General features: G+C 35.0%; 1 protein-coding gene across 8 annotated transcripts; it reads right to left on the bottom strand.

The window, feature by feature from the left end:
• Window positions 1-600: 600 nt before the first annotated feature.
• On the bottom strand, window positions 601-7,932 carry LOC127801640 (translocase of chloroplast 120, chloroplastic-like). Of its 8 annotated transcripts, none has more exons than XM_052336936.1 (4): window positions 7,768-7,932; window positions 3,385-7,504; window positions 1,953-2,011; window positions 601-897 (listed from the first exon to the last, which is right to left on the bottom strand). In XM_052336936.1, the coding sequence occupies exon 2, from the start codon at window positions 7,463-7,465 to the stop codon at window positions 3,482-3,484; it is 3,984 nt and encodes a 1,327-aa protein (XP_052192896.1). In that variant the 5' UTR covers window positions 7,466-7,504; window positions 7,768-7,932; the 3' UTR covers window positions 601-897; window positions 1,953-2,011; window positions 3,385-3,481. The 8 variants fall into 8 exon arrangements, with proteins under 8 accessions (XP_052192896.1, XP_052192897.1, XP_052192895.1 ...); XM_052336937.1 differs by having other exon boundaries at window positions 1,970-2,011; XM_052336935.1 differs by having other exon boundaries at window positions 3,389-7,504.
• Between the last annotated feature and the right edge of the window lie 5,636 nt (window positions 7,933-13,568).

Raw genomic sequence — 13,568 nt, 5'->3', positions numbered from 1 at the left:
TGACGGTTGGGCCTGGCCGGGCCCGAGCCTAATTCCTTATGCCTCGGCCGGAATGGAGGAGCTTGCCCTTCTTCACCGCCGGCGAGTTCAACGGCAGCACTCTCAGTGTTGTTGGCCAGAACCCAGTCCTGGAGGTCCACCAGGAAATGGTCATAGTCACGGGTGATGCTGTTGTCGAGTACCATGTCATCGTTATTCATTATTGAATCAATGAAATCATGATCGGACCTAGTGTCCTTGCTTTTGGATTGCTTTCCGGCAGGGAACGTGGAATGAGCCCGTCTTTATGTTGCATGGGTTGGCCAACCTTTGGAGTTTTTAAGTTTAACCATATTATGCTCAATTAACTTGTGTTGTTTGGCCTTTTATGCAAAGATTCCTCTTCAACATAATAGGCCCGCTTCTAAATTTATAGCTGCACCAATAATTATATGGCGCTCATAATAATAGTTGTCCAAATATTAAAAACAAAAGAGAGGAAGAAAATAATTGATCCATGATTCGCTTTCCCCGCCTACCCAAAATAACTGGTTCTATTTAGCACTGATTAGAACATTAAAATACAGAGAGAGAGCAGGGACACAGCAAATCCCCGGACGATTACGCATAAACAGCCAAGTTTTATAGATAACCCTAAACCAACAGAAGAATGCCCAGAACATAAGCAGAATGCCCCGGGGGGTGGTTGCTGGTTGCAATAAAGAAATGTTATTTTGCTTTCACAATAAGCCATTAAACAAGATGTTCCCTTCCTACGCTGTTATTATGAATTTTACAATGCCATCCGCTAAGGCGTTTACAACTCCTAAACACAACACCAAAATGAACCTCCCGTCCTCTTGAGAATCTGACCGAGACCTCCTTTAAGCTTCGCCTGGAGATGTAAAGCTCCATCCTCTGACAAGATTAAAATCACAGGATCATAAATCAAATTGATGAGACAACAAAAGTGCAAAGGGGAATATGAAAATGAAAAAATAACTCCAATTCCGGAAAGGTTAAAAGAAGTCTTCTGGAGACATAAACATCCACACGTCAGGCAGAGAGAGAGACCGCCAAAAGAGAGAACCACATACAGGCCAAGTGCATTTAGCCTAGAAAAGACATGGCAACTTGGTAATTTCTTGTTGGAGGCAAACCTTACCCACCACATCTAATATTCCAAGGATTATGGGTGTGCATAACTTGAAATAAGGTTTTTTACAAAACAGTTAAAATGAGAATAGAAAAATCTGAACTAATTTTAAAAAGTAAACCGGCGCTACAAAAAAGTCAAACAACAATCAAACAGATTAAAAATCCAATCCAGCTAAATTAGACTAATTGAAATTGCTTCTGAATGCTTATCAGATTATCACAGTTTCTCGAAAAAAAAGAAAAAAAAAAGAGAACATTTAGGATTAATTATTATAAATAAAATATGTTGCTTACAATATATATATATATATATATTGTATTATATTATATTATATATATAACTCTTACATTGTCCAAACCGTGATCTGAACCAAACCAAACCGCAATTTTATGGTTTACTTTGATTGAAATTTCTTCTAACAGTAATTTCTGGTTTGGTTTCTACATTTTTCCAAACTAAACTGTGCACAACCCTACCGAGGATACACAGCAACCTACATTGCTTGTCAAATAGAACTAGGCCAAGCTACATACACATCCTGGGAAGCCAAACAAAAAAATAAAAACAACCAGAAAATTCCTCAGCTACAAGTAAAGATGGGACCCCATGCCTTGCCTTCAAGCGCTAGGCTTCACCCACTAAAAGTTTATACAAATATTCAAGAAATTTAACTGACCGAATCATAGTCGGGCAAATTTTCCAAATATACTGTAAAATTACTGGTAAAGGAAAACAAAAATTTGGAATAGATGGACACCTCACATCAACTGAAATAATAAAAGATGAAAAATTTAAAGCGCTAGTATAAACATACCACTAAAAATAACATACCACAAATGTATCATGAGAATACTTCATGGAACTACCCATAAGCTGCATGATGGAAAAAGACATTTTTAAGGTTATCATCCAAGTGATTAAAGGAAACCCAGGAACACTAAAATTGTTGGGTACTTTTTAGACATCATTTTGGTAGATTAATTTATAAAAGGGTAAATTACATTGCTAGTCCATGAACTTTGCACTCTGTAACAAATTAGTTACTATACTTCAATTTTTTTCACTGCAGCGACTGAACTTTAATTTTTGTTGAAATTTAGTATCTCTTTTGATTTTTTGTCAAATTCAGTTAATGAACACTAACCTGACATACATTAATATTAACCCTCCAAAATCATTTGATTGTGGGATTTAGATAAATTTTAACATTAAGTGATTTTAGGGTTTATATTAACGTATACAGTGTCAGTTTTTGTTGATAGAGTTTGACGAAAAATCAAAAAGTGGACTGAATTTTAAACAAAAATCAAAGTCCAGAAGCTGACCTAACAAAAATCAAAGCATAATGACTAGTTTGTTACAGAGTGCAAAGTTTTGGGACCAACAATGTAATTTACCCATTTATAAAACAAATCCATCAATAGCTTTAAGCATAAAATGTTTATGCAAGATTAGATCTTTACAGCAGTTGTTTTCCATTGTCAAATTCTCTGCAACAATACAAGTTTTATAACATTGGAAAATGACACCCCCATCTTCAAATAGCTAAAAGTATCACGTCCCTACAAATATCCTGCTATTTTGTGTGATGTAACATCTTTTACTAACAAATGAACAAGAGGAGGAAAGCTAGATAAGCACAATGACAAATAACAGCAGGCAAAAGTAAAAATCAACCTTAATTGGTAATAAATCAACTTTCTAACAAAAATTAAAAAAAAAAGTGATAACGGACCTTAAACCTTAAAAACAGTTCAGGTATGCCCCTATAATCAAACAGAGAGCAAACTAATAACTGAGTTTATACCAGTGGCTAACTAGAATATAGACTTCACCATGGATTTGCTAGGTGTAAAAATTGCTGTTTTTGTTAAAATCACAACGAATACCAATTCAACAAATCACATAAATATGACATATAAACCGTTCTCTACAACCTCAATGGAAAAAAAAATGGCAACAGAATAATGACAAACTAAATGCTTTCCAGGTCATACATAATGTAGCAAACATAGAAAATAAAGCACAAAAGACCACATTGAGATTAAAAGGTGATAATGATTAATCACAACATTCATTACCACTAATAATGACAAAGATATGACTGGAGAAGTAGCATAAACTTGCCCACACACACAACAGGGAAAAGAAACAGCAAAATGCAAGTATCTAATGAGAAAACTCAAGTTGCTACAATTAAAGCATTACAGAGCAGCAAACAAAAAAACCAGCAGCAGAGTTCATACTCACGGTTGTAGCTGAACACACAAGCATTGCTACTGTGAAAGTTATTTCCTATTTCTGCATGGCTGCTGCAAAACATTGATTGTAACCAAATGTTCGTCATTGTCCAAACTGCAGTACTTGTGGATAAACAAATAGCTTTTTGAGTAGAGGAATGAGGCCAATTAAAGCTAATTGGAGCTGTTCTGAGCTATTCAGGCGAACACTGACTTGACCAGAACCCCTGTTATTTAAATTGGCACGAACAATCAAGTTTGTAAATCGTCCAATAGGAATCTGGGACTGCACATTTCCTCCAATAGCAAGATCTCCATGCCAATCCATTATAGAAAGCCCCAAAGTTGATAAGGAACGACCAAGAGGATGATCTTTATCTCTCAAGGTGGCCTCCAAACTGCCACCATAAGCAACATCACCACGGCCAGTCATGGCACCTCCAGACACAACCATCCTGAACCTTTTATTGACAACTAAATTATCCTCAACTTTCAACCCTGCTGTTAAGGCATCACCTAAGAGAGTAACTGAAAGGCCTGCTGTTGCCTTATTTTGCCTATAATTACTAAATCTTGTCTCACTGCGCAAGGTATAAGCAATGTCCTTTCCAAGAGTCTGCATATCAAACCCTAAAGAAGTTGCTTTTCCACCACCATGCTTTATCGAACTCGCTACTTCCATCTGAAGATTAGCATCCTTCTTATCCTTTGTAACCTGGCCAGAGAAAGACAAAGGGATGTCCTGTTTAACCACAAACAATCTTTCAACATTTACACCTTCATAACCAATGTCATGATCCCAACCATGAGTATCCAGAACAGGTCTGACAACCCACTGGTTGGGAGAATCAAGATAGCGATACCGATGAGTTGGATTGTCAGAATCAAAAGAAGCTGGTAAGGCCAGATCTGGCATAGGAACTGGAACAGATGCTGCACCACCACTCTCTTCTTCCACATTATCAATGTAATCATTTGGCAAATCCTTAGGAAAAGCTGCCATTTTCTTCATCATTTTCCGCTTCTTCTTCTCTTCCTTCAACTGTTTCTTCATAAAAAGTTTTTCCCTGTATTCAAGTTCAGCATAATATTCTTTCCTCTGGGCTTTATTAAGCTTTCCCAGCTGCGCCTTTGTCAACCTTATAAATGGTGGCAACTCATCATATTCTGATTCATCATCTGAGTCTGATGACTCGTCCAGATCATCATCTAGGATGTCATCATCACCAAACTGCTCTTCTGGCAATTTCAGCTGTGGTCTTGATTGCAGAAGTGATGAGAGAAGAAAAGGTAAAGGAGGTGCTCTTGTTCGAGTAGCAAAAGGCTTTCCAGGTGGACTGTCTTGTAACTTTAGAAGAGCATTTGCTTCAGCCAGAATTTTTGAAGCAAAAGAAAGCAATAGCAAATGGGGCTTCCAAACCTGACCATTAGGCAGTACTCTCTGACCAGCCCTGTTTATTCTGCATGCTGAGTGGTTCTCTACCAAAGAAACAGGGTTCATGAGCCGCATATCCCCCGCTGCCTGGCGAATGGCTTGCTGGACAATATGAGACCGTTGAGTGACAAACATATCATAACTTGTAGGAGTGCCATTTGGGCCCTCAGGTGGAGCTGAAGCTGCATGAGTTAGAACCACAATCGCGTTAAACCAAATTGATGGCCCAAATATCTCTGTGATTGTACGCAACAGTGGCATTTCACTAAAATCCCTGCTCTGCATGTCCAACCTATCAAGATACAAGACAATATCTGGGGGTGTTTTCTTAATAAACCGCTTAACAGACTGGAGGATCTTCTCATTGTGACGCTGGTCTGACCAAGAAGGAAGCAGGCCTGGAGTGTCAATTACACGTACCTTGATCCCCTGGACAGTTCCCACCACATCTTGAACCTTCTTTGTACCCAGCTGAAAAGCATCAGTGCCAAATTTAACCTCGTCAAATATAGAGTTGATTGTTGCACTTTTACCAACTCCAGTTTTACCAAGAACCATGATTGTGCAAGAGAAATCAAGAGGTTCCTGCCCAGCTGCCTCTAGCTGCTCTGCCAGTGCACTTGCACGGTCAAAGCTGAAAGCAGCAACGCGTCCCCCATTTCTGCCTCTCAACTGTTCAGCTAGGCCTAGCCTGTACAAGACTTGAGCCACTACAACATTGTGGGGAGTCTGCCCAAGCCTGTGAGCAAGTCGCAAGAATTTCACCCTTATCATCTGGAGCTTTTCTCGAGTCTCATCGTTGTCCTCAGCATCCCCACTCATCTGCTCTTCAATGAGTTGGTTTTGCATCTGAGATGCTGTTCCGTTCACCCGAGGCTGCTGCACAACTCGAGGAGCTGGTTCCAACAGTGGGGCAGCCCGGCCAAGGCCAGCAGGACGAGTGGGAGTAGGGGTGAGATTTACAGTTTTGCCAGAGGATGCAGAAACATCTATGGCAGGCTTGCTTTCCACTTGTCTTTCCCCTTGAGTACTTTCCTTGACCTCATTATTCCCCCTTCCATTTCCAGACTCCTTGGCCACAGCACTGGAGGTTTCAACATGCGTATCAGCATTCTCTGGCAAAGAATTTTCTGAAATGGGCAACTCTTCAACCTCCAGACGTCCTGTCCTTTCTTCCACAAAAGCAGGTAGCTTATCCTCAGTTTTCCAATTTGTTACCCGGTGGTCAGAATCTGCATTAGCTGGAATATCTTTCAGTTCCTGAACCCTATCATCCTGGGTGTCCAAGTCCGTATTAGATGTGCCCTTCAAGTCTTCACTCTTGTCACCCTGGGCAAGAAAAACATGACTTGCTACAGCTTCTTCTTTGATTTCCGTACCTTGGTCATCTTTAAACTCTGTGTCCAAGTTGACAAAATTGCCCTTCACTTCACTTTCACATCTCTTGTCACCCTGATGGCCAGTATCCGATAAGCACCATGGTCCTTCCACTTCCTCATTCTTTCCAGCTTCTTGCAAAATCTCTCTAGTGGATTCAGCCTCCTGCTGGATATCAGGGTCACATATCTGCTCAATTTGCCTATTCCCATATAGTGATTCTTTGCTAGGCTGGACTCCAGCCACGACTGCATGTCTGTCATCCAAGTTTTCGTGAAGCAATGGATTCTCCAAGTTCACAATATCTGAAGGTCCATTTTCATGCTTCTCGACCAGTATACCAGACTTCTGATTTAACAGATGCCTATCTTCTGCAATTTCCTTTTCTCCAGAACCATTCAGATCAGATGCATTGCTCACCTTAAACTCTTCGGTACTCAATGGTACATCATTCTCTATCACATTTATTTCTTCCCTCACAACTTTATCCGTAACAATTTCATTTTCTCCAGCACCAGAAAGATCAGATGAGTTGCTCACCTTAACCTGTTCAGTGCTAAATGGTGCATCAGTCTCCATCACATTTATTTCTTCCCTTACAACTTTATCTGCAACAATTTCCTTTTCTCCAGCATCAGAAATATCAGATGCATTGCTCACCTTACCCTCTTCAGTACTCAATGATGCATCACTCTCTGTCACAATTATTTCTTCCCTCACAACTTTATGAGCAACAATTTTGTTTTCTCCAGCACCGGTAAGATTAGATGCGGTCCTCACCTTAACCTCTTCGGTACTCAATGCTACATCATTCTCTGTAACATTTATTTCTTCCCTCAGAACTTTATGCACAATAATTTTCTCATTGATGACCTCCCCCACAACTGGCTTGTCAACGGGTTCCAAACCTTCCACTTTTTCGTCATCTACTGGCAGCTCCTCCTCCTGATGACCAACCACAATAGAAGCCCCAACTGCCTCTTCAAATTTCTCATCAGCATTCCCAGCATCCAAGTTCCCATAAGCCTTTAGAGAACCACCAAAACGGCTAACCCTGTGAACATGAACATCGTGGCTAAAAGCAATAGCATCGGAAAAAGTCCTTGGCGTGTCAACCTGAATTGCCTCCTCGAAAACCTCTTCCCCTTCCGAATCTTTAGACTCTTCAGACCCAATCGCAGCCCTTTCCTCTACCTCGGACTCCAAAACCTCATTTCCCATTACCATCTCTCCCGAATGAGCCACATCAGCTACCCCAGCTCCATTTTCCATCATAAAGCCTCAAATCGAAAATCTGCAAAAACCCTAGCTCCGCTGAAACCCAAATACAAAAACGGAAAAAAGAACATAATCAATACTCATTACAGAGACCAGCAAATCACCAATATAACAATCTCAAAAAACAGTGCATCACACACTTACAAGAAATGAAAACAAAATCCTGACATAGAAACAAAAGGAACAGGCCGCCACAAACTCCGCCAAAATATCAGATCTTGAGAATGTTTACAGAAATAATTAGGGTTTCGCAGACATCAATTCGCATAAATAACCAATGACAATGAAGTGAAGCTTACCTGATACAGAGACGATACAGATAGAGGTTCAGGAAAAGGATACAGCGCTGCCCGAAGAGGATTGATCTCTCTTTTTCCGTCTTCGCTTTACTCCCCGATCTCCATGCATACATCTACCAGTAACCAAGCGAGGAATTATTACGGATAATAGTTTGATCGACGGCTGAGAGCGGCCGGGGCTCGAGATCGGACGGTGCGGAAGAGAGGGCTTGTCGATTTTATCGTGGAAAACGCCAACGGTGCTGACGTCGGACGAGAAAAAGTGGGGAAAGGTTGCCTGGTTTGGGGAACAGGTGGTGATTGGTAGGCTGTCACGTGTAATGATCGTAGTACGAATGTGGACCGTCGGATGATCTGATGTGACCCACCTTTCCTGTGATCGGATAAGTTATGTGGCCTCGCCTTTTGGATCTTTTTCTTTGTCTCGTACACGTCACTCATATATCTATAATTATATTTATATAAATAAAAATAATAAACAAGAGTTGTTTTAGGCTTAATTTGGATATGCGTTTCTTAAGAGAGATTTCTAGCTTTTAAATTGTTTGAAAATTTTAAATTAGATAGTCTTTCTGTTGATAAAATATTTAAATAAATATATTTTTAAGTTATTAGTTAAAAATTACGTGTTTGATTTGTAAAATTTGATAAGCAGTTAGAACTTAAAAAAAATTAAAATAAACATGGTGTTAAATAATATAAATAAAAATTTAAAAAATATTATTTTTTAATAAAATAAGTTATAAATTAATATTTAATTACTAAAATACTTATAATTACATGTTAATAAATTATATATAATTATTAAAAATATATTAATATAATACTTTATGTATAAATTTAAATTTAATTCATACAAATTTTTAATATATATTTTGAGATATAATATAAAAAAATATTTTTATATGCATATATATGTATATATGTAATTATGTATACGTATATGATTCATCCATATCTGGCAATAAGGAAATTCGGCTTGCGACGCTAGACGTTTTGTAACTTTGGGCTGCGACGATGACTGTATCTTTGTTGAGATCCGGTGATCGCACTAGACGACTTGTGGTGCTAGGCGACGACGGCAACCATTTATGGAGGAAGAGATTCGACACGACAGTAATGGATGAAGCGTTGAAGGGAAGATGGGAGAAAAAATATAATAGGTGTAAATATTGAAAATATAAGGGGGTAAAATCGTAAATGAGTCGATCAACTCAAAAAGTCATTTGCAAAAGTTTGTGGGAGATGGCTTTTTACAAACGACATTACATTAGCATTTAAATTGTATAACTTTTAAGTTATTGATGATGCTAAACATGTAAGAAAATAAATTTGATAACTTATAAACTAAACTAATAGATTATAAGCGGTCCAATCACTTAGTCAAACGAAACCCTATTATAATTAAGAACATTCTAGTATTAAGATATTTTATGATATTTTTTTATATTATAAATATATATTTTATATTATGTAAAATACTTTTGTTATACAAAATACCTATACTCATAAAATTTCTCCACAACATTATATTAATATATAATTGAGGAAATAAATACTTATCTATTTTAATTATTTATAAATTAAATAATATGTTTGTATTGAATTGATGTTGAGCTGATTGGAGTATTGAAATTCACATAAATGACTCATTTAGTGGAATTAAGGGTTGAATGATATTTTCAAAAGATTACAAAATATAAAGAAAAAAAATCGTCATTTTTTAAAACTATCAAAGAGATCAATAGATGAAGATTACAGTGTAACCATTACATGTAACAATTATAAGTTATCTTGATGACTATTTTGTGCATTCTCCTTTCCTGCTAATAAAATTATGTGAGCTTGTTTTTATGATGTTAATTTTCATGATAAATATTTTCACAAAATTTTAATAAACGTTGGTTGAACAAAATCAGAAACAACTTTAAAATGGATGAAATAAATGGCTTTTGAAGTGTTATGTCAAAAATTTTCTAAAATTCAGAGAAAATAATTTTTAAAAAAATATGCGTAAATGTATTTTGAACATCGAAAACTAATTTCAAAACAATTCAGAGTAAATTATATTAGTTTTCTAAACTCTATCGACTGCTTGAGAAAATGATTGACTAGTTCTTTTAAACTCGATTGATCAAATTAGATGCTTTTTGTATCTCGTCTTCAAATCTAACTTTGTCGACATAAATTGTATATAATTGAAAGTTCTAACAAAAACATAGAAAATTGTTGATTGTCTATGAAACTGTCAAGAGTTTTTGTTTGAGAAACCTTAATGACTCTTCTTACCTGTGCTTTGCATATTGGATTTGCCATGATTTGAGTTCTAGCGGCTAAAAGTCTTCAATGGTACGTCAAAGGATATAAATTTAAGACATTTTAGAGATCAAAAAAGTTGTTAAAAGATTGGGCTATATACATCTTTAAAAGAAGTTCTTTTAAGTTTCACTGATTCCATCTTTTCTTTCTCAAGGCTTATTCATTCTTGTTCTACAAAATCATTTTAATCTTACTATAACAAGATCTCGTTTTGAGATTTTTTTGTGTTAAAAGTTGTATCTGTCATCTTTCATTATAAATTTTAAGAGTTTTCTTGCTAGAAGTGTTAGTCAGCTAGCTGGGTAACTAATAGTTGTATTAGATTGTGGTTTGTAGTTCGAGATTTGCATAATGAATTCAAAATCTCTCTTTGAGTGCTAGAGTAGTGGATGTAGATTGAGAAGAATCAAACCACTATAATTCTATTATTATGTTTCTTGTGCATTTATTCTCTTCTAATCATCGCATTGCATTTTCACTTGAAAAGTTCTATTATATCATTCAAATATTATTAATTTTTTAAAATTTTAAAAATCTTTTCAAAAACACACAAATTTTTAATCACCCAATTCACCTCTTTATTGGGTGCATTTTGCATCTCTTATTTCATTCTAACAAAATACTTGTACACAATTGACAACCATGCAAAAAGAGAACCATACTATAAGCATTTTCAATAAATGATAAGTTAAAAATATATAAAGGTATAAATAAATTAAAAATTTAACTAAAAATCATTAAATCAAGCTTATAATTCAAATTTGATGAGAGGGAGAACATTTATAAATCCATCCCAAAATATTCCTTTTCAGGAGGGTTAATTTCAACCTGTCATGTCTCCTATCACCATGGTATGTCATGTATGTGTCTTGTTGATTAGGGAGAGATACATCACCTATTGGCTCTTTTGCTACCTGATGAAATGGTATATGCCCAAAAGATCCTACCCATAATTTGGAAAACCTCATTTTGGGGATTGAGTTGAGGATCTTGCTTAACCATTAGTCACAGGTGATCAATAAGGCAGTGATTAGCCATAAGATTTTTGCCTCAGGAGTCTTCATCACTCCATTGACTGTTTATTTTCTTTTTCTTCGTAACCTCACCATTTCCTCTCCATTTGACTTGACAAACATGTTCCTATTAACATTTATAGAATATTTTCTTTTACCTATTCTTAAGGACTTGCTAGTATCATTTGATTTCAAGACTTCTACCTATTCTGATAATATATCATGTTATTTTTTAAGATAACTATTATCTATACGAAGTTGTTCAAATTGAAAATATAAATTATTAAAAGCAATTAACAGGTTTTCATTTGAAAAAAGTTCTTCATATTTATCAATCTTATTAATAATATCACTAATATCATAAGTAGAAGCAGATGTTACCTTTTCTTCTTGACTTTGCTCCATTTGATGAGCGGGTGATCTTATAAATTCTTAAGAAGATCCTTTTTGATATCAATGCCATCATTGTCAAAAACCTTACACATATGATTAGAACTAGCAGATTTATCTAAAGGAGAATGCACATTTAAGTCCATGGATGATTTTGAGATAAAACTATTTTTTATTCTGTTCCAAAAAATGTTTGTATAAGAAGTGATGACACCAAAATTCTTTTTGAATGCCGTGGATCACTCTTAGTTGTTAAGTTATAAAAAAAAAAAGAAAGATAAGTACCTATTCAAAAAGAGGATAAATTGGATTTTTCAAAAACTTTTTCTTAATTTTAAACACTCTTTAAATAAATTAATTTGGATCTTTCGAATTATGAATACCAATACTTTAAATATATCCTTGACATAAATTGATATGAAATAAATGTAAGATAAATTCAATATAAGTGATATGAAATAAATGTAAGATAAATTTAATCACCCATAGATAGGACATGTTTATGAAGAAAAAGTTCAACAAAAGGAGATCGAGAGAGAAAATGAAAGAATCACAACGAAAAAACCCTTTATACACATCAAGCCCAAGTGTCCAACTATAATAAAAAATAAGAAATAGGAGAAAAAAGATACGGTGATGACATAGAAAAATAATGAATGTATCGAGAATGACACGAAATCATAGAAGAAGTTGCAAACATGACCTTTATGACCTTTGAAGATGAGGTAAAATTTGATCCATCAACTTCTGAACTTTTATATGATTATTTTCTTGAAGTCTTTTATGATATTTTTGAAAAACTTGAAAAAGTTACATTGAAAAACACCAATCTTAGAACTAATATCATTTCTCTTAAACAAAGAAACGAAAAGATGAAAGTAAAGGTTGATAACTCTAAAATCATAAGTATATCTTTTATAGTTGAAAAAGAAAAGCATGAGAAGGAAATCAAAGTTTTGAAAGAACAAAATGTTTTTCACAAAACATTCCTAAAAAGTCAAAAGAAAAGGAGATTTGGAAATGATCATAAAAATAAACCCAAAGAAAGGTATCATACCTACTGTACAAATCAATCATATTTCTTTAGATAATGTTACTCTTATAATGGAGAATGAATAAATCCTACTCATGTCCATATAATAAAAAGAGTGTATTTCTAAGAATTTCATCTTAGATTATGCTAATATGTTTGGACCTAAGAAAGTCTGGGTATCAAAAACAATTGTTTGATTCTTAAAAATCTTAATTCTTAAGAATTTTTAATTAATTCATTCATTAAAAATTGTAGAAAATATATATTGAGAGTGTTACTTTTATTTTCTCTCTATCACTTGATCATCCTTTTTTGTTTTCTCTCAAGGATATTGACAATTATGGTTAAGACTGCCTACGAATACATCTAATATTGTTACTTTTATTGTCGCTGTTACTATTGTTGAAGAAGAATAAAAAAAGATAAAGAGATTGAAATAAGAGAATATCTTGATTTTTTAACAGATTTAATTATTATTATTTAAAAATAAAACTATTAACTAATACGAAATTGAAAACCTCAAAAAGATTAATAATATTTCAAGCTTAAGGGAGATCCTTGCCAAAATTTAGTCAAGGCTAAAAACACACCCATGCCCTTGAACTTTGCCCATTTAACCATTTGTGCCCTTGAACTTAGAAGGGGGATCTACTATGCCATTCAAATTTCAATTTGAGACTTATTATACCCCTCAAATCCCAAAATACTTAGTGCATGACACACATGTCATTGGACAAAATTTTATTTATATTGATACAATATATATGTTAATAAATTATACATAACTATTTATCAAAATTTTATATTAATACAATAATATATGTTGATTCAAACTAATAAAATTTTATCATTAGATATTGATAAATTATACATAATTATTTTATCATTAGATGTTGAACTAATGTGATGTTGCCATGTGAGATGCTGATTGTGTAATGAAAACCAATGAAATGTTGCTACGTGTTATTGCAAATCAAACCCGTTGCAGTTGTCGTCATCGTAGCTGTCGACTCTTCCATCGCCTTTCGCCTCCAACGCAGTCGTTG

The sequence above is a fragment of the Diospyros lotus genome, chromosome 5 (genome assembly GCF_014633365.1).
Source record: "Diospyros lotus cultivar Yz01 chromosome 5, ASM1463336v1, whole genome shotgun sequence".
NCBI classification, from domain to species: domain Eukaryota; kingdom Viridiplantae; phylum Streptophyta; class Magnoliopsida; order Ericales; family Ebenaceae; genus Diospyros; species Diospyros lotus.
This window is presented reverse-complemented; position numbering and strand designations above follow the sequence as displayed.

Bases quoted from the DNA above. Each gene is read 5' to 3' on its own strand.
- LOC127801640 (XM_052336936.1), bottom strand. From the start codon at position 7,465: ATGATGGAAAATGGAGCTGGGGTAGCTGATGTGGCTCATTCGGGAGAG.